The sequence below is a fragment of the Anser anser genome (genome assembly GCF_964211835.1).
Source record: "Anser anser genome assembly, chromosome: Z".
Classification (NCBI taxonomy): Eukaryota; Metazoa; Chordata; class Aves; order Anseriformes; family Anatidae; genus Anser; species Anser anser.
Genome location: NC_139723.1, coordinates 73,203,070 through 73,227,721, shown reverse-complemented (window position 1 = coordinate 73,227,721; position 24,652 = coordinate 73,203,070). Strand labels below are relative to the sequence as shown.

Sequence of the window (24,652 nt, the reverse complement as noted above, 5' to 3'; positions counted from 1 at the left end):
TTAAAAGTCGCTCCATAGTTATAAGGGCAGAAGGCAGGGCTTATAACACTACAAGACAGCATGCACACAGCTTCAGAATAACGTGGTTAATACAGTTTGTATTTACTCATGTTGTGAAAGTTTAAAAAGTCACACAGTTAGAAAGCACTTTTGCATTCATCAGCTTTGTCAAAAAAAATCAACACAGGCAGTAGGCACATCTGTATTAAAAGAACAAGACTGCACATCTTACAAGGATAATCAACTGATAAAATAAAATTTATTTCAAAGTTCGTATTAAATGCTTAGAGCAAGACAAACATGAAAGTTTCGTTTTTTCAAAGTATTATATCCCCAAATGAATTTTTACCTATTTCCTAGTGAGTCATATTGCTCATGGACAACAAGGTTTATCTATGCTTTTGTAAAGCTACAATGCAAAGGCAACACAATTCAGCATACTCAACTGAGTAAACGTGAGATTATAGAGTAACACACTTGTCCGATTTGTATACTTGCTTAAACTGCATCCTTACAACCCTGGCATATTTCTCAGTGAAATTTGGTTTCACAGCCTGATGTGATGCTAAAAAAAGATCTGCAAGATCAGTAGGAACGTGTGAAGAAAGCAGTTTCAACACCAAGATCTACAAAGCATAAGAAAGTCACACTAAAGATAACTGTACTGGATTCAAATAGCTTGTCAGTCCTTTTCTCCCTCCCTGTATAAAAAAGTCAGTTCAATCAGAAAACTTTTGGCCATCAAAACTGATTTATCATACCAATAAAATTTACTTTATTTAAAACTTGCATACAGTACATTTCTGCCAGAAACTTATTTTAATCCCCAGATACCAAGACAAAGTAAAAACCATGGTTGCTTTAAAGCACAAGAGGGCCAAAAAAGTATATAAAATAAGTTATTTGCACCTTGACACCTTGCATTTGTGATCAGCACTACAAATTTACAAACCAGGAGCAGATACCATTTGCAAATACTTATTTTAACATATGCAAGAGACAGTTTCAGTGATCCCAAACCAATTCCAGTGAGGAATTACTTCAATAAAAAATCTGTGCGTTTTTTTTTATATTTGTACAAGTGCAATACTTAACAGTTTCAAAACAAAAGGATAACAAAAATGAGCACACATTTATTCAGTACATCAGAACCAATTCTTACAAGACTAAAAAAGGACTTAAGTAGGATTTGCAGCTGGTCCCTCACGTTGACATCTCAATCTCGGTTAAAACCCAAACCTCTATCTAAGAAAAACCTTCCACTTTGAGAATATAACCTTCCATTACAGGGACCACGTGAGACACTACTTGAGGACAAGAACTGAAAGCTGTACCTATATACTAGACAGACCACAATTGCCCAGTTCAGAACAGAGTTACAGCAGTTCCAGGACTTAAGCAGGTGTAAATTTCTTCAAATTCCTAATAGATGAATTTCTGGACTGCACCCAGCTGGACTGCATTATATTGTTCTACCTGTAGTTAGCAGTTTGCCATTAATAAAATCTAACTCACTGGTCATTGGCAAGAATCCCCATCTGTTCTAACAGAGTCCAGGTTAGAGTGTTTGCATTAATTCATTAATTTCCAGTTTCTAAATGGGAGAGCAATCTTTGAAATTAAGTCATGAAGTTTATTTTGAAGGGAAGAATCCTTGAATGAGAATTTACAATGTTTTATAATAGGAGTCTATTAATGTTTACATCCATTAGTGCGAGGTGAAACTAGAACTGTGGGTATACAAGTTGGATGTACAAAAGATTATGTCTTTGTGCAAATATTTGCTGTGATTTTAACATTTAAGGTTGTTTTCTTTCTGAAACATTGACAAATTCTTCTGTATTTGTTTTTTGCATTTAATTGCAATCTACACTTGAAAACGTTTTGAATGTTGACACTTGAGTTGTCATCTTCAGTTTACAATGTTCAACTGATAAATTGGACTACTTCCACAATTAAAGTGGCAAAATTTACTAATACAAGTGGCTTGGAAAAGCCTAACCTACGTATGTAGTTTCAACTGCCGTGAATTCTATATCACATATGCTAAGTCAGCATGTAATATAAACAGCCATATCAAAAAAAAATTTTTTTTAGAACTGTCAATTTTAGTTTGTGGAATAATATGCAACAACCCCTAAGCTGTGCTCTTAAATAAATGCATGTGTTTCTAAGGATTCTCAGCCTGCAGTAGCATCAGGGAGCTGCTGTGCTGCTACCACACTAAGTTATGAGCTAGCAAGTCTGTACAAATCAGGAGCTTGCTGACGGTTCTTCAGATCAACATTTTGTTTCAGCCCACTGGGTGCCAAATATCAGCATCAAATCTCTTGGCACTACTGTACCTTCAGTTGTTCTACTTACACCCCACAGAACTTCACCTTTAAGTGTGCTACAAAGCACCTATGTGCTTTAAAAATTCCAATTGATTGGATTTAAACAGATTTATCAGTTATTAAAAGTAGTACATTATAGCATATTAAACTATCTTTGATTTCATTTGCTGCCAAATAAGGGGGAAAAAAACAGTAGTTCTAACATATTACTGTTAGGAGATACTAATAGTTCCAATCAACTGAGGCACAATTGTAGGTGGTGACCAGCAAGTCATTCTTAGGTCATTGAACTAGTAATTGTACATTTTCTTACAGTGCATCAGATGTATGCATTGCTAGCAAAAAAACAAGAAGGTCCGTGTAACTTAAGTGTTATATGAAGCCTAATGTGCACTTGATGTAAAGTGTTATGAACACTGTCCAAAGGACATGTGACTTCCTGTACCTGTATTAAGCTATTGGACAGCAGACAATCAGAATTTGCTCCAGCTTCAAAGCAATATATCTAACTGCCCAAAATCATTTCAGTCCCTGGGTAAATTGCATTTTGCAGCTAGTTTTTTCAGCGCCTTAGTTAATTTAACTTGATTACAACTGGAAGCATCTGACTATGACTTAGGCATGCTTATTGCTGTAAAAGAAATAAGCCCATCTTCAAAGTTACTGTGCAAGTATTTTAATAAGATTTGCACACATCTCAAAAAATTCTATTGTATGACTCCCTGATCTTGGAGTTAGGTCAGCCGTTGAAGAGTCAAGTGAAGAGGTCACTGATGAGGTAAGGGATGTATCTGCAGATTTTCCTTGTGCATCACCATCTGAATCTTTCTGACAGGATCTATAGTTGCTCACGGAACCTGATCTCTGTGGAGTTGCAGTCCCAGACTTTGCTTCAGTAATTTCATCTGAATGGGGAAGGAGAGTGTAGAAAAATTAGTTATCAACATCATATTGACCAGGGGAACAGCAAATGTCTTCCCTTCCTGAGACTTAATCTTGTGCAGATGTCCTTATGCAAATTAGTATTGTGCTATGAACTGTGCTTCAGGCCTATCTCATCTACTTTAGTTAGTTAATGAAAAACATGGCAGGTGCTGGTCTAATTTCAGTGACTAACAGTTCAATTGATTTAATCTGCTTAATTTATCTTTTAAATTTAACCTTATGATGCTACCCCATGTAAGTCAAATAACACTTCGTACACATTTTGTAGATGCTTTTTGCTAGTACTTTGTTATTTTATTTGGCTTTGATTTAATTATATTTGGTTATAATATTTTTATTATAATTGATGCATCAATTGCTATTAATTTACATTAATTTATCCTTCTCTTTTGGAAGATTTTCCTTTAGTATATTTTACACCTATACTGCAGCAACTTAAGCTTACCTCCCGTATGAAGAAATACTCCTACCTTAGAAGTAATGTTCTGCTGAAGTATCTCTATTCTTACTTAAACAGAACATTAGCTTGACTCACTGGTCACTAAGAAGTTATTTCCAGGAGAAATTAGTGAACACAAAAGGGTCTGCCTTTTCACATCAGTCAAAGCTACTTTAAACTACTTAGGTAAGAGCAGTAGAGAACTGTTAACTGTGTCAGAACAGAGTATCAAATAAGCATCATGACTGGAAGAGCTGCCAAATCCATGCCCTGGGGTTTTATTTTCTCAGGAGTTGAAGGCAGGACTGCAGCAGTCTAATCTCCCACAGCTGCATGGCTCTAGGCAGTCATCTCCCCTCCAACTATATTAGCATTTTTCCTATATACAGTTGTTAGGAAAGTGGTTGGTCCCCTCTATCAAGTACCACTGGATCTAGGCAAATACCTGTATTGTCAGAAGGGATGAGGCAAGAACAGGAATAACAAGTTACATTAAACTGACCTAAAACCAGCCTTAGCCATCCTATACGGTAATCCAGTCAGACTCCAGTAAATCCCTTCTCTGCCACGTTTTCCTAGGCAAGTTATGTACCCCATTAGCTGTATGTAATTCTGCTTTTATTCTACTACACCCTTGTTAGGTTACACCTTCTTCCATTCATTTTCAAGGAAATAGCCAACTTAGTTTTATGCAGTACGACAGTCACCCTACGAAGTATGACCTTGCTGCAGGTTAAACCATCACCTTTGAAGACTTCAGTTACTACAATTCTTATTTCAAATCGTCTACTACCACCATTGATCAGTGGACCTTGGCTGGCAGCTGAATGTCTAGCTAATTTCTATACTATATATACTGAATATAGTGAACTATATAGTTCACTCCTCTATTTCTCAGCCCAATGGAGGAAGAGAATCAGAAGGCCAAGATCAAGAAACTCATGAGTCAAGATAAACATGGATAATAGAACCAAGAAAAAAGTGATGCAAAGGAGACCATTCACTACCTCCCACAAGCAGACTGATGTCTAGCCAGCCTCTGAGCAAAGGCTACCTCCCCAAATTCTCCCTCCCCTCAGTTTGTTTGCTTTGTGTAGCATGTTTTGCTAAGCATGGTATTATTTGTCACCAAATCTCTCTTGGGTATGTCTGGATCACCTGTACAGTGCGTGTCCCCTCCCAGCTTCTTGCTCATCCCTGGCCTGCTCACCATGTGTGGCAAAGTTGGGAAAAAGAAAAGGCCTTGATACTGCACAAGTACTGCTCAGCAACAGCCCAAACAATAGTACTACTAATGCTTCTAGTCACATATCCAAAACACAGCACCATACTGCCTGCTATAAAGAAATTAATTCCATCTCAGCCAGACCCAGTAAAACAATGTATAATCCAAGCCAAACTGGCACGCCTACATGTCAAGCTTTATCTTCACTAGGAAGAGATGTTCACAGTCTTAGCTCAGATTTAAATTAATGTTTAAATCTAAGCCCCACAGGCAGTTTAGGTTGATTCCTATATTGCCTCTCATAGCTCTGTCCCCTTTTGTACCAGTGGCATTAGTGCTAGTGCGGACATGAAAGGAGCGATTCAGGAGTTAATACAGCTAAAAAGTGATTTTAGGGATGAACCAGCTAACCATTTGATCACAGGAACACCAGGATTGAAGAAATAAACACTTGGTTTCAACTGACAAAGGGCAAGAATTTCACTTTACTTCTACCTAAGTAAATCAAGACCTGGCAGTTAGCTGAGTTGTAAGGGAAATCATTCTAACTTATGTAAGTCTCCACATACCATCAATGCTACGGAAGTCCAGCAAGTATGTCCTGCTGTCCACCTGATACAGCTGTAGACTCATTTTAGAGTATGCACTTGTCACTGGATTCTTCCTTCGAACACGCAAGTAGTATGGATTTACAACCTAGGACAAATAAGATTTGAGCAAGTTACCAGAACTGCTTGAGATACACTGCATATTGTTTCTCTCATTTCGACTCACTGGTATTAAGTGATTTAAGGCTTACCTGTCACAGCTTCCCCCCCAATAGAAAAAAACATTCCTACAGCCCCAACAGAAAGGTTTGACATGTTACAAAGATTTATCCTGTCAGCATAAACTGCCTCCCCCAAAAGCCTTCCCGTACAGCAAGCAAAAGCTGTCAGCACAGATGCACAAGATTTTTTCCTGCACAAGAAGATGCATTTTTTTTTTTTAGACTTCTGGTCTATTTAATCACACAGCTCAAGCAAAAATTTACTGTTATCTATTATTAACACTGTTATCTATTAGTATATCTATTATCAAGACCTTCTATTCTTTTACCTTCCATTCATAATCCAGCTGCTTAATTGCTCGACACACTTCAGCCATGATATCATTTGGTCGACTCTGACTCCGTATTCCCAAATGCCACTTAGCTCTTCTTACACCTTGGTGTTTTGATTTTTGTGGATTCAGCTCATCAAGAGTATGGCGAGGACGAGGTGCTTCAGCTACCAAGAATGGCACTCTTTCAGGATGAGGGCGAGACAGATGGTGATCATCAAGAAAAGAATCTGGTGGGCTTGTAGCCAGGTAGAAGTCTTTGGCCTCATTCATTATTCTTCTATTATCTATAATGAGGTGATAAGCAACAGCTAAGGGGTCCTGATGATTTCGGCTATACAGACAGCTTAGAACTTCCTCTTCGGTGCATTCAAACTTCTCACACACTTCTTTTAAGGCTTCATCATCAATCATGGTAGAGCTGTATGAAGGGTCTTCGGGAAACAAGTATTTGGGAAGGTCCTGCTTAAACCATTCATGTTCCCTAGATTTAAAAACAACAAGTTTAAGGCTATGTATGTAAAGCAAGCCTTTCTAGCATTAAATTCTTTAGAAGTTATTTTCAGTCTGTACAAAAAAAAACAATTGTCAGCCCAAGCACTCCTCCTGTGCTTCTGACGAAGCAAGTTAAGTATGATAAGGCAACTGGACATTTCTACATAGAGGAAAGTAAAAATTGCCTCCTTCACAACATTTTGCTTGACATTTGGCAGGAGACTTAAAAAAATTCCTAGAAGCGTTGCAACTACCTTAGCTCAAAAAATACCTTTTTGTAACTCAATCTGCTTTTTACATAAGTGATACATATATTTAGTTTTAACTGCCAGTACCTTAGTTTTGAGACCATTTCATCTGAAAAGTGCTCCCTCCTCCACAAGCACATACATAATAAATAACAAAATAAAGAAAACTCAGTGCTGAATAGTTTCTTTGACAGATGTTCTGACAAGGATTTTTGAACAAACTCACATGCTCCACACCCCCAACAAGTTATTTTTTCTTCCATTCAGAAAAAAGCCAGCTTGTCTCCAACACATACAGAATTGAGGGAAGGCTACATATAAGTCAATCTGTACCTCTTTACTACTGTATCCATGAGCTGTATTCATAAGAGGGGAAAAGGAAAGATCCAGAATTAACCAGATAATTAACCTTATTTTTTCCCTCTATGACTGAGCAACTTGTGTGCCTACAGTAAATTGCTTAAACAGCCAAAGAATATGGCATGACGCTATGTTGCAGAAATGAAAACTATCAAAACTAGGCTTACTACAGATTAAAGAGCAGTTACGCTGATCAAGCTCTATCTAGTCAGCATTAATCTGAAAATATGCCTGTCCTGGTTCCAGTTAGGACAGAGTTAATTTTTCCTCATAGTAGCTGGTAGGGTGCTATGTTTTGGATTAGGATGAGAAGAGCGCTGATAACATGCTGATGTTTTAATTGTTGCAGAGCAGTATTTACACCAGGCCAAGGACTTTTCGGCTTCTCGCTCTGTCCTGCCAGCGAGCAGGCTAGGGGTGCAGCGGGAGTTGGGAGGGGAGAGACCCAGGACAGCTGACCCAAACTGGCCAAAGGGATATTCCATACCATCTGACATCATGCTAAACAATATATAGGGGTGGCTGGCCGGGGTGGGGGGGCCGGCTGCTCAGGGATAGGCTGGGCATCGGTCAGCGGGTGGTGAGCAACTGCACTGTGCATCACTTGTTTTCTTACACATTATTATTATTAATACTATTATCATTATCACTATTATTATTATTGTTGTTATTATTATATTCCTGTCTTAATAAACTGTCTTTATCTCAACTCACCGGCTTCACTTTCCCGTTTCTCTCCCCCATCCCAGAGAGGGAGGGGGGAGGGTGAGCGAACGGCTGTGTGGTGTTTAGCTGCCAGCCGGGTTAAACCACAACAATGCCTCATCACCAACACATTGTGCAAAAGGCGCTTTGATCAGTAACAAACAGTTCGGAAGCAGAAAAAGCTTTTCCTATACTAACACAAACCACAGCCCTAACTGGGCAACTGAGCTCAGAAAAATATTTTATTACTATTCACTGCAATGAGCCTCTCCTCTTGCACACGTGCACACTTCCCCCTAGAACAGTTAAGGTATTCAGTAATTAAAATAATGCTGCCCTTTAAACTGTTGTTTTACAGCTGAGTATAGAACTGGTTAGGATTCAAAATCCACCCATGTTCCGTCACCAACATTTTTCAACATTTTCATATCACTGTCATCTGGACATGCTTAAGATAACTTAGATAAGATAGAGTTCCTTTCCACTCAAGTTTTACAGTTCTTAGTTTACAGTGTTTCCATGTTTTCTGATTGGAGCTGCAAGAAAATACTCCCTGTTGTAATAAAGTACCAAACGATATGTACCACATTTTTTTTCTTTTATTGAAAAAACACAGACATTGCTAGCTTCCTAACTTCCAAGCCTAAAGGAAGAAGCATTTTCACTAAGGTAGTGCTTCCTTCTTAGAGTTTCTCACAAAGGAGACAGGAAAATGTAATTATGCTACTGGATGAATTACAGCTTAAGTTCTTTTGTTGTTGTTTTACTTACTTCACACTTGTCAAAGCAGTCACCCCCTCCAGAATCCCATCTTGGAATCTGGAGCCCATGATAGCTATCTGTAGCTTTAGCTCCTCAATATTCTATATAGTAATTGTCACTTATACACCAGTTTATGCTAGGGTTTGAAGCCAGACCAAAGAGTGCTACCAACAGAATATTCACTGTCTTAACATGATTTTTCCAAGGTCTGTATAAACTTGGATTAAGCAGTAGCTATGTTAAGAGTTGTAATTTCCCATCAGATATTTAAAGCACAGATTAGTGCTTTAATAGTTCTTCAAGCAAAGATTTTTTTCCCTAGAAAGAATAGTAGTGTGCAGTTTTTGCAAACCACTCTGCAGGTAAACAGCTTTACTTAAACCAAGAGTTTCTGAAGATTCCTGTAATGTATACATTTTACTGTGACCTCCAACTAATACTTCTTTAGCCATATAGATCTAGTGGGAGGTGTCCCTGTCCATGGCAGGGGGTCTGGAAATAGATGATCTTTAATGTCCCTTCCAACCTGAAACATTCTATGATTCTAACCATTACAGCTAAAGCCAAATGACCAGAAGTTGATTTTTTTTATTTTGTCTCAGACTATAAAACAAGGACAAATGGTACAAGTGGTTTCTTCATACTGCACATACACAAACCAAGACAATGATGCAAGCAGACGTCAGTGTTTTACCTAATGTCTCTGATCGTTGCTCTCTTCATTGGATCCACCTGCAGCATGTGTTTCAGAAGACTTATGACAGATGGATTCAGGTACTGAGGGGTATAGAAGATACCATCACATATCTTCTTAAAAAGTGTTGGCACGTGATCATCATCAAATGGAAGTGTTCCACATAACAAAGCATAGAGAATAACTCCACTGCTCCAAATATCTACTTCTGGACCTGCATATAACCTGGGAAAAAGTTAGCTATTAGTGGTTTGTGTTTAATACTTTTAAATAGATTTCAAACATACACATGCACACATACTTTAACTTATATTACTGTAATCGTGTGAACTTGGGGACAACTAATCTGCAATTATTATAATATTTCAGTTCTATGCTATGCCTCCCTTGAACTCTAGCATCCTTTCCTTTCAAAAATATAATGAAAGCTAGGGAACAAGTATGTAATTTTCTCCTCTGTGTATAAATACTCCACAAATGCAATTTAATATGATGGTAAACTGAAAGAAGTCCATATAACAGGACTTTTCACACATTATATGCTACCGCCCAGATAAAATAGATATTCAGCCTGCCATCAGCAATAGATTGTATTAGAGTTGCTGTAAACAGCAGACTTAACAATAAGAGTCCAGTAAAAAGTAGAAGTTATGTTCAGGCTGAATATAATTCTGCAATGGGTGTTTCACTGCTATTCAACTTCACAGCAGATGTCACCTCTAATTCTATCCATACCTGTTTCCAAGATGTGAGCTGTGATATTTTTAAACTAATTCAGACACAGTACACAGTGGATTTTGTGGCATTAGACATCACCTCCAACTTACAGGAGCTATTCAAAGCTAGTTTATGGGAGCCTCAAATGCTTACGAAAAAATTATCACGGCAATTAACAAGTCAGCCCAGTTTCTCAGCATCAAGCTGAGAATGTCAACAGTTTTGTAACCTTTAGAATCAAGCAGCAAAATAACTGAAATACATGCACACATGTATCCAAAATAAAAGAAACTACCTTCCTGAAATTACTTCTGGTGCAGCATAGTTAGGGGAACCACAGCTTGTTCTTAAAAATTCTCCATCTGACATCATATTTGATAGACCTGAAAGTGTATAAGAGTAGCTACTAAAAATTCAGAGAGCAAAGTGATTTCACACTGCATATACCACCTAGAACAAGTCACCAGTAATTTAAATAGGAAAGTTAACATTTAGCTCAGTTAAGAAGCATAGTTGTTTGGAATTACCAAAAGTTTCATACATGAGAACACTACGTGGTCCTAGGTTTAGCAGAAATTTGTGTCTGACATAATCCATTATTGTACACAGCCAAGGCATGTTTGAAAATATACATTCATTCTAAGACAAACGATTTTGATTATACAGACATGACAGAAAGGAGTTGTTATGCTGCTCTGTCTCCCTTAGAACAAGATAGGATTTTGATCATTAACAAGAAGGCATTTTAAACATATTCGTTTCTAAATAGTAAAGTGGAAGATGTTACCAAAGAATTGCCCACAATTCTCTAAGAGGTTTTATATATATATATATACACACACACACACACATATATATATGCAGGCGACAGTCACCACAACCACCTGCAATCTCAACTAGTTCCTGAATCACTGCAGCTTAGTACAGTTTTGGTTTAGATACTGTTAGTGATTAAAGTATACTTTAGGACCAGGCCATTTTTGTTCACCAGCTCTCAGCACAGTCTGAACTACCACTTCCAGAATAGCTGTGGAAAATATTTTCCAATTTCCTCAGTGGAGGCTGCATTATAAAGATTACTACAGGCCCGAAAACTCAGTCCAAAGAGAAGGAATTATGCCCTTTCACCAAGGGCAGGAGGGGAGACTAAGGAACACAGCTTGACTAGCTTTCACACTCAAAAGCTTTTATTAAGCTCTTATTTAGTAAGCTAGTCACAATGAACTGAGTGCTACTGATTTGCTTATGCTGGAGTTGCAGGACAATTTTTATAGGTTGCTGTACTTCTTTTCTTCACCAGGTATGCAATTTCACCCAAAGCATTCTCTACACTTGAGAAATTGTTAGGATCCCCAATACCCACATACTCAAACACCTACACTTTCAAAATATACTTAGAATACTTAGCATTAGCTAGCATCTTTGATCAGACACCTCAAAATGCTTCATAAGGGCAGGTATTATCTACTACATCTACAGGAGATACATCATAATGAACACAGCAGTATGGATACCTTACTGTATTTATATAGTCATTCTTCCCTTTTTTTAAAAAAAGAAAAACTAGCTACCAGTCTCCTCACTGTGTCACAAACAGCTAGTATAAACAAGTTAGCTTTCTGACTAGTTAAGCATCTATGTAGCAAAGAGCCTAGGACTTTGCAAAATTAACAATTTTACCTTTTACACTTTAACTTTCTTCCCAAATCACATCTTTAGTTTTTAAAGGGAATTTAGAGTAGTTTCATAGAAGGAGTAACATTTTACTAGAGCAAAGTGGCTCTTAAATACGACTGCCCTTGCACTGTACTTCCAAGAGAGCTACGCATCTGCATTTTACAGATGGAGGAGGTGGCAACAGGAGGGTCAGTTTTCAAGTGACAAAGTGGGGAACTATGTCCCCACTGAAATTCAGCATTTCAGAGAAATATTTTTAAACAAAACTAAACCAGACAGCTCAGTTTCATCCACTCATACAAAATACCTGGCTTGAAAAAGAAAGCTTGAGGAAAACAAACTACAGATGTGCAAGAACACAGTTTTGCTTTGCATTTATACTCTTCCTGGATTCTGTTCCATCTTCAGGATAACCAAGTAACTACATTTTATTAAGTATTTTCCATAGCAATTAACAGAACCTAAGTAACACCAAAAGTGTGATCATACAAGATATTAATGCTTACCAAAGTCAGCTATCTTGGCATTCATGTGTGCATCAAGCAGCACATTCTCAGGCTTCAGATCTCTATGTACTACCATATGCCTGTGACAGTAATCCACGCCAGAAAGGATTTGCTGGAACAGACGTCTACTTTCCTTCTCATCAAGCTAAGACAAACAAAAGTTTTAAACAGTTCTGAAACAGTGGAAATGAATTATTTTTCATTTATATGAATTGCAGAAATGTTTCCAAAGACCTAAAGTTAACATTTTTAGTTTTAATATTTTATACAGCAAATGACTGCATCTTTGCAGTAGAAAGCTTCATAACTTATATCATTTTGCTTCCACCACAACTCTAAAATGACTAAGACAAAACTGTATCCACTCACTCAGAATTACTGAAGTTTCTCAGTCATGTTTTTGAAATTATCATCACTGAAACTCTAACTTTGTCTAAACAGAGTATCAATGAACTTTGATACTTAAGCACAGTACAAGACTTAACACAAAAGCTGCTGATAATCGGCACAAAGGCAGTAAATTTTGATGCAATTTATGTTCTGTTTGCAGCTTTCCCCAGACAGCAGACTTAGCTAGGCACTTCCTATCAACACGCCCTATAACATGGGGAAGTCAGCTCAGTCTAACTAAGTAAAAGGATCCTGCCTATCTAGATAGCTTAACATAAGGGAGTTTAGGGCATTCACAGAAACCATTCTACTAGTCAGAGATAATAGTAAGGGCAGAATAGCAGCTTCCCCATAATTGGAATAATTCTTTAGTTGAGTTGAAAAAATGCTACAACAGTCATACATTAAGATCTGAACTATGCTAACATGCTCTGGAATGAGAAATGTTTACAAAATGTAGCCATAAAGTATCTTTAATTGCTAACAGCAAAATTAATGCTGAACACAAAAACAAACCTTCTTTTAATAGAAATGTTGCAAAAGCAAAAACAGAATGCAAGTCATTGACTTGTAGAGTTGGACTACTTCTTACCCTTCCGTTTTTACAGATATAGTCAAACAGTTCTCCTCCTGAAACATATTCCATCACCATGAAAATGTCAGTTGGTGTACTGATGACCTGGTACCTGATAGAGGAAGGTATCTGTTAGTCTGTGTACTCAGTATAAGATGCTAGTTACATTCAGATAAACATTTTAGAGTAAAGTATACTTCTGCACAACTCTTTGCACAACACTAGTTTCATCAGTCGATTTACAGTTACTGCAATAACACTATTTTTCAGAACCTACTTCTCTTTTCACTATATGATAACATCATTGTAAAGACTAGAAGAAAACTTATATTTCCCACCAGGAAGATCAATCTCCATACTTTCAGAGGAACATTCTTAGATCAGATATTTCAATGAAAGTATTTGAAGTGCTGAATTGAAGTACCTCACAGACAGCTTAGCATAGTGAGGAAGGAATACAAAAGTACAAAAGGATTTTGCTACTGCCTCAAAAATCCACACTTTTCAACCCTAATAGACAATAAAACTGCCTTCTCATAAATAAAGTGTATTTCAAGACTGGAAAAAAATGTTCATGATGATGCAAATTAATTCTCTTTGATTATGAGGTCTACACGTTTTTATCATTATACTTCAATTAAATTGGGGGGAAAATGGAGTTCTGAAATAAGCAGGTTATGAACAAATGCCCTACTTAGAAGATTTTGAAATATTTTCTGTGTATCCTTAACTGAAAAGGTGTTTAGTACTTTTCCTCTTATAGCAGTGAGAAATGACTGTTCTTTACACAGAAAAAGAAAGCACACTGATGACTCCTCAGTCAAAATTCAGGTAAACTATTGAGAAGACAGAAGGTAGCAATTGGATTAAAATGAATGCTTTTAGGTACTGTCCTTAAGCATACAAATATATTCCAACTAAAGAAAAGTTAATTCACACATACTACAGAACTCCAACACTCATCAAAAGACCGATTCTAAGACAAGACAGGAAAACAAACATTTCTCAGCTTGCTGAGACAAATTATTCTTCAACTGCATAGACAGTGAAATCAGACTATTCAGGTGTACGTGTACATGTTTTAACAGCTTAATATTAAAGTAGTGTAATAACCTGGATACCACTGAGGCAAATATCAGAATAAGATCTCCAAAGTTAGTTTTACCCTGAAGTATCTTGAATTACAAGCAATTATCTTCACTGATTTTTCTTTCTAATTCCTTGGTTGAAAGTGCCTCACATACTTAAACATCACCATTTATTTGAAGCTATGGCCAAGACCCACTAATACAGAAATAGTATTTTAATCCTTTTTCGTCAAAAGTTACACTGCAACCTCATTTCTAACAATATGCGTGACTTTTCACATAGTTGTGAAATCGGTAAACTATAAACTTCAGGAACCATGAGCAACAGTTTATAGCTGAGATCTTCAGAGATGTCCACCTTCTGGACAGCAAGGTAACAAAATGTTGGGAAATAACCTCATCATCTCAGACAATAAGTCTGCATCTCTTGGAAGATTCAGCAATGCCTCTCTATAGTCAGTTTGCTTTTTCTTGTTATGGAGAAGGTCGCTGTGGAAAAGAAGAGTTACGTACCTATAACACAAGTACAGTCATCAAACCCCACATCATAGTTGACTGAATGCAGGAAGAGGAATTTTTAGAAAAGCAAAATGCATCCTGTTGCTAGAGGTTAAAAACCAGAAAAAGAGATGGTCTAAAGGTTTTTGAATTAAACTGGTATAGAAAAAAAATCTTGAGACAGATTTGAAACATTTTATACAATTTTTAGTAAAGCAGTGTTCCAAATTATACATTGTCTAATTTGTAATGTTCAGCTGAAGAAATCCATTTACTTTTAACCCAGCAATTCCTCAATCTAGTTCCTAGTAGAGCAAGCAGCATGATCCTAAGTTCCCAGCAAGTCTACCTGCACAGCTGTATCAATTATAGCTCAAACAATATTTACATGCATGCTAATAACCCTTCTGCTTTGGGAGTACAGGCTGAACAACTTAAAATTTGGGTATCCATCACCTTTTCCACTATCTCCTACATATCTCCTATATTATCTCCTATCTCGACCGTTTCCTCCGCACACAGAAGAAAAAGAATTTTTCCCCATAATTCACTAGAAATATTTACCTGAAACCTATTCTGCTGTTAAATCAGCTTAACCAAAAGTACATATTCCTGCTTCACCCCATATGTCAGCTGATACATTGATACTTCCATTTGTTTTGGCTACAGGTATGTGCTCTGGACTAGTTCATGAACTCTTCACTGGAAGCACTAGCAATGCTGCAGACAGACAAAGAAGCTCAACAGCCTTCTGAAACCAATCCACTTCAGATCATCTCACCACCTGCTTCAATCTGATTTAGCACTGACTTACATACTGTTGCCAAACTAAAGGAATGTACTGGCATGGCATCTATCAGTGGTAGCATGGTCTTAACACAAGACTTTGCCAATAAAAAAATTTGGAACTGTAACACCACAATTAAGAGTAGAAGTTACATACACAATAGATGTGCCCTGCTAGATGCGTAGGTATGCTATATGAAACAAAAAAGTCAAAAACAAGTGGCATTTATATCTGGTCTGAGAAAATACATCACAAGTCTAGCACATATTTAATTGTATTCTGAACTCTGCTGGTAAGTTATTGATTGACTAATAACTAAGAGACTGAACAGGCACAATATAAATGCTGTACTAATTCAGACAAGTGGTAGCAGATATTTCAGAATTCTTTTATATAGATCACACTTAACATACTGCACATCTTTAATTCAGAAAAGTTTTGCAATCCACTGTCTACATCAGAAAACCATAAATCACTGACCATCATGTTGATAAAAGATATTTTGAGGAAAAAAACACAGTAAGCTTGCACAGGAAAGCACTCTACAGTTTTGTTCTTAATCAATTTCTAAGCAGAAAAAAAGGATCAGATACAACCAGAAAAAGAATACTGAAACAGCAGCTAAAAACAATAAAACTGATGGTACAAGAAGGATCTATTATGCCACTCTACCTTTTAACCTGCCTAAAGAAAGTTCTGTGCCCTACAGAAAATATCAATTCTGTGAAAATGTATCAGAGGATACTGAAAATGGAATACGTGGAAGCTAGTTAGTTCTCTAACAAGTTACTGATAGTGCTTTTGCCCTTTGAACATGTTTTAGGTCAAAGATAGCACAAGAGATTGTTTAAATAGATCTGATTATAGCAAACAAAACTTACAGCTTAATTATATGTGGATGTCTGAAGAGTTTGAGGTTCTGAATCTCTCTGCGGATTTTTCCTACAACATCAAGGCTGCGAATCTTCTGTCGATTCAGGATCTTCACTGCAACTTTATGCCCAGTTAACTCATGTTTGCCAACTGCAAGGAACAAGAAAACATTTAGTTAGTCAGGGTTTTCAATTACCCCATAAGAACATTTACTGGATCATTTCAACTACAACCAAGAAATACCACAGTTAAGATATTAATCATTCCACATATCCCCATTATCTTTAGGGAGATAGAAAACCAGATGGCACATCATATCCTTCACTTCACCCTAATTCCTCTCTCAATTTTATTGTTAGAAGATTCACTGGAAATATAAGAATGAACCTTAAACCTCATCCTCAGAAGTCTTGCAGCATGACTACATTTTGCACTATTACAAACAAAACATTTTTCTATCCAAAACACTGCCATCCTTGCTAAGTAGGAGACCATCTTGTTTCACTGTATAAGTCACTCCAAGCTTTAGACTCACATGGTAATCCACTCAGACATATTCTCCTGCAGCTTTCCTACTCAATCTACAAGCATTGCATTTACTTAAAAAAAATGTTTCCTTTCCCCTCAAGTAGCATGTTTCAGCAGTTATTCAGAATTACTGCTAAGAGGGACCAGTTTACTTGAAAATTAATTACTTATCTGTCCATGTAGCAATCTTAACCTATATAAGCTACACATTCTGTGCAGTAAAAAAGACTATCATACCAGAGCTTTATTATATAAATAGCAAAAAACATATGAAACGCACACAATAGAATCTAACAACTATGAGAAGCAATACAAATAGGCAACCTCTTACATTCCTCGGTTTCCTTCCTACTTCAAGAAGTTGTTTCCTTTTTTTCTTTAAGGAATTTTAAAGTGTAAAACACTAGACAGTTACCCTTCTTGAATTCCTTAATTTTGCAGGTGCTTTTTAAAATGGCTTCAAAGTTGCTATGAATATATTTTTTTAAATCCAGTGCCAGTATTTTTTCAGAATCCAGTGCTGGATCACAGATATACTACAGGACGTAAGCATCTCTTGCACTAGAAGACTTTGCTATCTGCATCAGTTTCTGCATGCAGTAGTTTAACACTGCTAATATCATGACTATATACATTTTCAGACGTACAGCTGCCATCCTCTGAAATATTCTAAAGGCAAGCCAGATTCCAAGACAGCTAAATGACCACTTGGACATTGGCAACAAACCTCTGCTGAACATAGTACTCTCTCATCTGGGTGATCTCCTCACTTGAAAATCTGACAACTCCCAGGCTTCAAGACATATTTAAGTACATCCATAGGAAGCTGTGATAAACAATTCTGATATAATTAATAACTTTACCCTGGAAGTTGTACCTATATAGTTTACCTGACACAGCACAATTAACACGTTTATCCACACAGCCCTCAACAATTTTGCATTTTATTATTTTACAGTATAGCTAATGGATCTGGAAGTACTTATCTTGCTTGCAAGAAACATTTTCTACTTTGTGAACAAGCAACTATGTCACTCCACATTAGTGAGAACTGCAAAGACTGCACAGAACCAGGGACTAAGCCAACACCTCAGATGTTAAAGCTTAAGGCCAGAACTACATGACTGACTAATTCTTCTGAAAGTATAAGACAGTTCCTTCCCTAGTGGATGAATAATTATTTTGCTGCAGTTATCCACAAAAAAAAACTTCCTGCACTCAAGATAATTGACAGAATTAGCGAAAGATTATCAATCTGTTGATCTCATTTCTAGTACAAAACCCTCCTGCTGCCATTTACCTCTACACTAAGATAAAAAAATGCAAGTGAGAAGCAATTCTTAGCAGTGAGATACAGATAACGATAAGCCTCTCTGAATGATTATTTTTATGACAAAACGATGTTTATCGTGTAAAACAAAGCAGCATGTCTAAGTTGGGAAGTAACTGAGTAGTGGACCACACAAAACTGAACCACCATGATGTGGTGATGAGACACCTTTTTTATCTGAGATCACAGAAAGGCTCCAACTACAGGATGGAAAACACATCCCCCAGCGCACAGGAGCTATTACCTAAATAGGGACACAATAACCAAACGCTGGGCAAGCACATTCACACTGCCGAGGAATGCAGGACAAGGCTGACAATTAATCACAAATTCTAGACAGACCACAAATTATTAGAGGTGAGTGCCTGGTACTGTAAAGTCATGTTGCGCACAAGAAGTATTTGCTTTCAACCAAGCATACAATTAGAGCAATTATCTCTCTTGCTTTCTCCAATTCAAATGTGATTGAGGTTTCAAAGGAAGCCAAGAAATTATACCACTTATGTTCACAACCTAAGGAGTAACAAATCATTAACATGAAACAATCAAAAAACAATTATTCCATTTGAATTAGTGTGTCTTTACCTACCTATAATATGAACAGAGGTAAGTCAGAAGTATTTAAAAAATCCTTTTAGTAGTAAGTTAAATTTAACATTAATTTTAGTTAATAAGAAATGTCTTAGAAACTAAATGAGAATCCACTACACAAGAATTTGCAGCACCCTTTGGTTTACAAAGTACTAAATTAAATACCTTCTTAAGTAGCACATGCATTTGAGCAATTTTACAGCTTACCATATAAATGCTCAGATATTCAGTTCTGACATGCATTGTGTTGTAAAGTCTAATTAATCAGCCAATTTGTTTTTCTGATTTGTCAGGCTACCTTAGATGACAACTGGAATTTAATTAGAACCCAGAAAAAAGCAATAGAAGTTTATTTATTAGGTACAAACAAGCTATATTCAATACGCAAGGTACATAAGAAGCATTTTATTGAAACTTTTTTATTTGAAGTACTTATTAGGCAGCAACATTTGCAGTGGACTGAGCCTTAGTCATCACAACTGTGTGCCTCAAGCCTTGATTTTATTCAAGGACTGGAAGAAATGCTTCTCTGCTTCTTCACCTGTTCAACAACTTTGAATAAAATATTGAAATAAAAAATATTGTGGTTTTGTGCATATACAGAAAGATCCCCAGAAGTCTGAAAAGTCTTTAGCAAGTTAACAAATTTAATGATTGTTTTCTTCAGTAATATTTTACCAAGTTTTTACTCCCCTTTTTTACTCAAGATTATATTAAATCTAGCTCTAAGACTGGAGTTTCCAACCACCATCTATTTCATGAAAACTGTCTTGTTGCAAATATATAGGGTATCCACTACTCCTGTTCAGCTACCACAAATCACATACTTTAAATCTCAAACTACATTCTTTTCATAAATCTTTCATTCTTCCCAGGCACAAGTAATCTTCACTTTGCTTTACAATATAATAGCAAATACAAGATTTTCCACATGCTTTTTAAAAAATAAAATAATTGACTTATTTCTTCACTGTAGAGTGGCTTTGCAGCTTTGTTATTGACCGTATACCTCACATTAGAAGTAAGCTGGTTAATTCCACCAAGAAAACACCTTAAAACCATAGTTGTCATGTAGTATAAACTTTTATCCACGTGCCCTGAGAACTTACTTGAAGCTGAAGCAGTTCAAAGTACATGGTGCTGCCAAAGAATTGATTGTACACAACTCTACTTAAGCAGTAATTAAGGATTTATTATATAAAATAATTTGCTACGATGGAAACAGCAACTTAGTTAAAGCTTCAAGAATGGCAAGGCTCACGCAAGACTTATTCCATGGTACTGGGGGGGCGGTTCTAAACTCAGACACATGCTTCCAAAATCCCCCTTTGAGGTGAATTTATCGCCCTTTTCTCTCACCTGCAGTTGTCCACAGACAAGCCTGAACCTCAAGGTGTCAGCCCCGAGACGCAGTCCTCTCAGGGGTGCCACGAAAAAGCATCCCAGCTCAGGGGGAAACAAGGGTCCAGCCCACTGCTGTCCCTCAAGAACTCGAAGAGTTCTTCCTTGGTATCAGTATTTACAGGATTGTGAAATAAGTGACTTTTAGAATTTTCCAGGATTCCAGTATTTTTTCATTTTGTTTATGGCTCATTTTGTGCAGTCCCTTTACCCTCGGCATTTAATTGTGCCTTTACCAATTAGTTACACCACAGGGGCCCCAGATATGGTCGGGGGGAGGCCTGATCATCCCATGCCTGTACCACATCTGTGACAGCAGGGTGAGCCAGTGTTAGGCTTCACCACACTCTGTAGATAACAGAGAAACAATGCCCAACAGCTTTTCTTTGAATCACAGATAAGAAAAGATGATGCAGCACCATATTTATTAGATAGGGAACTTAACTACAAGTCAATTGCTTCATGTTGTTCCTGGACTCCAACGCGATTCATCATTTTCCAGAGACAGATTTCAAGGCATCGGGCATCTATCTGCTGGCGCTCCATCCCTAGAACTGTGCAGCAGTTCAAGGAACAATCACATCAAGGCCTACTGTGGCTCCTAATTCTGAGCAAGTCTTAGCTCAGGTGAAGGAGTAGAGTGTACCTGCCACACTCCACCCCCATCAGTACAGCCAATTCACTTTACCCTCTGAGTGGCAGGATGACTCTGCCTCCGTGGGATAAATGTATTGGCAAATGTTTAATGCCTGTATGTGGGCAACTTTAAGAATCATTAGTATGAGCTACAGCACAACACTTATTCCTTTGTTTTCCACACGCCCTATTGTATAAACTGAAAATTTAAACAAATCTGTATACATGAGGGGGTTCTTCCAGCAGTGCAACTTGTTTAGCCATCATCCAGACCCTGATATGTAAGGCAATGGCTAGCAGTAAACATAAAACATCCAGATTTAGTAAAATCACATTGGGGTGCAAGAGTCAGGTTCAGTACTCCTGCTGCTGTAGGAGACCATCCAAGAAGGACTTGCACCACTGATGCTCTCCATCCTTCTTGACTCTCTACAATACCTGATGTATTTCTTCACTTTCATGATGGACTCTGGTAAGAGATTTTTGTCCTGTTCTCTGGGCCTGCTGTAGGAGGCTTGCTAGGTCAGGATTATGGAGAAACCACTTGACTAGGGTCAAATTCACTCCAACAGGTGTTGGTTGCAGTTGGCGACACAACATATAATCGAAAGAAAAATCTTTGCAAATAATTATGGGTGCAGAAAGATTAAGATCAGAACTGATATTTATGGAAAAGTTATCAATCGCTCTAATTCATGTGTATGTAACACTATGAACAACATCATCTATTAGGAAGGATTCACACAAATGTCCACATACATACACATCCTTTCCTGACATATAGGACTACCATTCTGGAAATCTTGATGGGATATATTTTGAAGTGACAGATATTTTATTCTATATCTAAATAGGTTATCTTGAGCTTTAGGAGTGTTACTCTCACAAATGAAACCTCATTGTCCTAGAACAACACCTTCATTCACATCAACTGTTTGTCAGTCTTTTCCCTTTTGATAGGTCCACACCCTGTGCTCTAAAGGACAGGGTAAAGTCCCATTACAATTTAGTCCTGAAGTGATAATTGGGCGTCCAGTGTACACTGACACATTGCATACAGCGAGGACAAAGGCAACAATTTTTTTGTGTTTTGAATGATAAGTTGACTAATTGCCACAATGACTGAAACTTTTTCAAACTCTGATGCGTTACCAGCAAAACAGCAGACACTAACTGGTAACAGACCACTGACTATTTTTGCATTCAGCATTAAGACAGAACTGAAAACATGACTTCAGATGATAACATTATATAAAGCCCAGAGAAAACCAAGAAGCCAGTGTTATTTTTCTGAAAGCTACTCTGTATTACCTCTTAACGTAAGTTTTACCTATAAAAGGGGCTGGCTCAGAAATTAGAAATAATCAAAATATATTTGTTAATCATTCCAGCTGTGTACCAGCTATCAGTCCTTCAAAAAGAAAAGCACTGCAAAAAGAAGCTCCTAGTATTTCTCTGTATTTCTTTATTATTTGGTAAGAGAATTACGGAATCACCTGGTCTTGATAAGTCTCTTCCAGACTAAGAACTCCAATCATCAACCTGACTTACTGAAGTCCCATCACTAAACCATGTCCCTTAGTGCACGTCCCTTAAACACCTCCAGTGGTGGGGACTCCATTCCAAAGTTTGACCATCCTCTCTGGAGAGATTCTGATATCCAATCTAAGCCTCCCCTGGTGCAACTAGAACCAGTTTCCTCACACCCTATCACTAACACCAATTGCCTTCAAATTTCACTATGCACAAGCAGCAAGTTTTCAAAGACACTCAGAGACAAAGTCTCAAAGCTGCAATGATTTGTTTTAACTGTTTAAATGCAGGAGCAACAAACTAAAGTCAGCTCAGCAGGGTTTCAGCTGGAAAAGAAAAATGGTGAGGCCATTCAGAGTAAATATGTCATTCTTACGAAATACAGATACCAGTTATAAAGGCTACAAAAAAAAAAGCTGAACAAGCATGCTAGGTACACAAATACTTTGACAGGGACCAAAAACAACCCAATCCACAGCTCAGTAGAATGTACTCTTAAAAAGAGCTAAATTAATGTTTCTACTAAATTACATGGACACAAGTTAATACTGTGCAAAGGCATATTCCTGAACAACTACATTAGATAGAAAACTGATCTTCACAGTCCCCTGCCAGGTGTCTTATCACTGCCTTCATCAAGGCCTATTTACATCAGTGTTGCAGACTATCCAGATCAGCATTCTTAACCTAGTTCTAAAGACTAGGACAAGTATTGTATATTTACAACCACAAATAGTAACCTCATCTCAGCACAAATTACACAAAGTCTGACTACTCCTTCCTTTATGAAAGCTAATCATTTGAAACACCTGGGAATTAACTTTGCTTTTGGTTTCAGCAGGAAACATCAGTGGTATTTTAAAAATAGAGAACTCTATAACAGGGGTAATATTTTATGCTGAATCCTTGTAAAATTTAAATGAGAACATGCTTCACAAAACTCATTTATTTTCAGCATTTTCTTTTACCCAGTCTTTCCCTTCTGTGGTATTTTGCTTTGCCTGTGTATTGGCTAGAACCAGCTGTCTTCTCCACGGATGCCCATCTGAGGCACAGTCAAGTGAATGAGGTCAGTGGTTAATTTGGGCTCCAAGAACTAGAAGAAGAGTTAAATTGGCAAAACATCACACCAGTCAGTTATCTGGGATGGTAAAAAGGCAAGTGAAAGGGCAAATTCGTCTGACAGATACCTTGGCAGCAGGGGACCTTTAACGGTCACTGTGTAAAGCGCTGGTTTTCCAGCCCATTTTTGGGGTTGCCACTACTGTTAAAACTAAAACCCCACTTCCAAGAAGTCAGATGTCTGACCCAGACATCACAGAAGCACGATGGAAACCCTACCTGAATAAGAACTGAGCAATGTGACTTTTTTTTAGTGCTTTTTCTGAAATTGCCAAGTAACGAAACCTTTATCAGAGTCGCCAGATGAGGAAGAGGAATAAAGGGAAACCTTAATCTCTATTCCATTTCAAGTCCGCTGCGGGGTATCTGCACCCGTACCCGGAAAACTTTTTTTTAAGTCGGAAAAGAGCAGAAGTTGGGTAAGAACCGACCAAATCCGTCACAAAGACTTGGGGCGGCCGAGACACCCTCATCCCCGTCCCCAGCCCGCCGTTTTTAACGCCTCCCCCGGCCGGACACCGCCCGGCTCCCAGCGCTGCTTCCACACACACGGAGCACGACACCCCCGACACACCCCCGGTCGGCAACCCCGCAGTCGCGACTCTGTCGCGACAGCCACCGCTCTTCCCCCTCCCCCCGCCTGACAGCGCGGCCCCGCACCTCGCCCACCGCCACCTCGCCCTCCCCCGGCCGGAGGAGCCGGGGCAGCGGCTCACCCTTGACTTTGCCGAAGGTGCCGACGCCGAGCGTATCGCCCAGGATGTAGTGCCCGATCTTCACCCGCCCGTGCTCGTGCTTCTGTTTATCCGCCGCCGCCATCTTGAGCCAAGGGCCGAGTCTGCGCATAGTGCCGCCCGCCCGCGCCGGGACAGAGGGCCGGCGGGGGAGGAGCAACCACACTGCGCCCGCCCGCACCGAACCCCGGAAATGAACGCCGCATTTACCGCCTCGCCGCCCTGCGCGGAACGAACCATTGCGGCTCGGCGGGGGGGGCGGGCCAGCCCAGCGGCCCTGCGGGGGGGGGGGGAGCGGTTTGTTCGGGGCTGAGAGGGGGTTGTCCCTCCCGGCGCCACAGTGAGGCGACATCTTGG

The 24,652-nt window shown here is 38.4% G+C and overlaps 1 protein-coding gene across 1 annotated transcript; it reads right to left on the bottom strand.

The window, feature by feature from the left end:
• Positions 1-228: 228 nt before the first annotated feature.
• Positions 229-24,478, bottom strand: PRKAA1 (protein kinase AMP-activated catalytic subunit alpha 1). Its single transcript, XM_083818428.1, has 9 exons — positions 24,278-24,478; positions 16,429-16,570; positions 13,193-13,286; positions 12,211-12,355; positions 10,323-10,410; positions 9,311-9,535; positions 6,044-6,530; positions 5,515-5,641; positions 229-3,241 (listed from the first exon to the last, which is right to left on the bottom strand). Exons 1-9 carry the CDS (start codon positions 24,405-24,407, stop codon positions 2,997-2,999), a joined length of 1,683 nt encoding a protein of 560 aa, XP_083674554.1. The 5' UTR covers positions 24,408-24,478; the 3' UTR covers positions 229-2,996.
• Between the last annotated feature and the right edge of the window lie 174 nt (positions 24,479-24,652).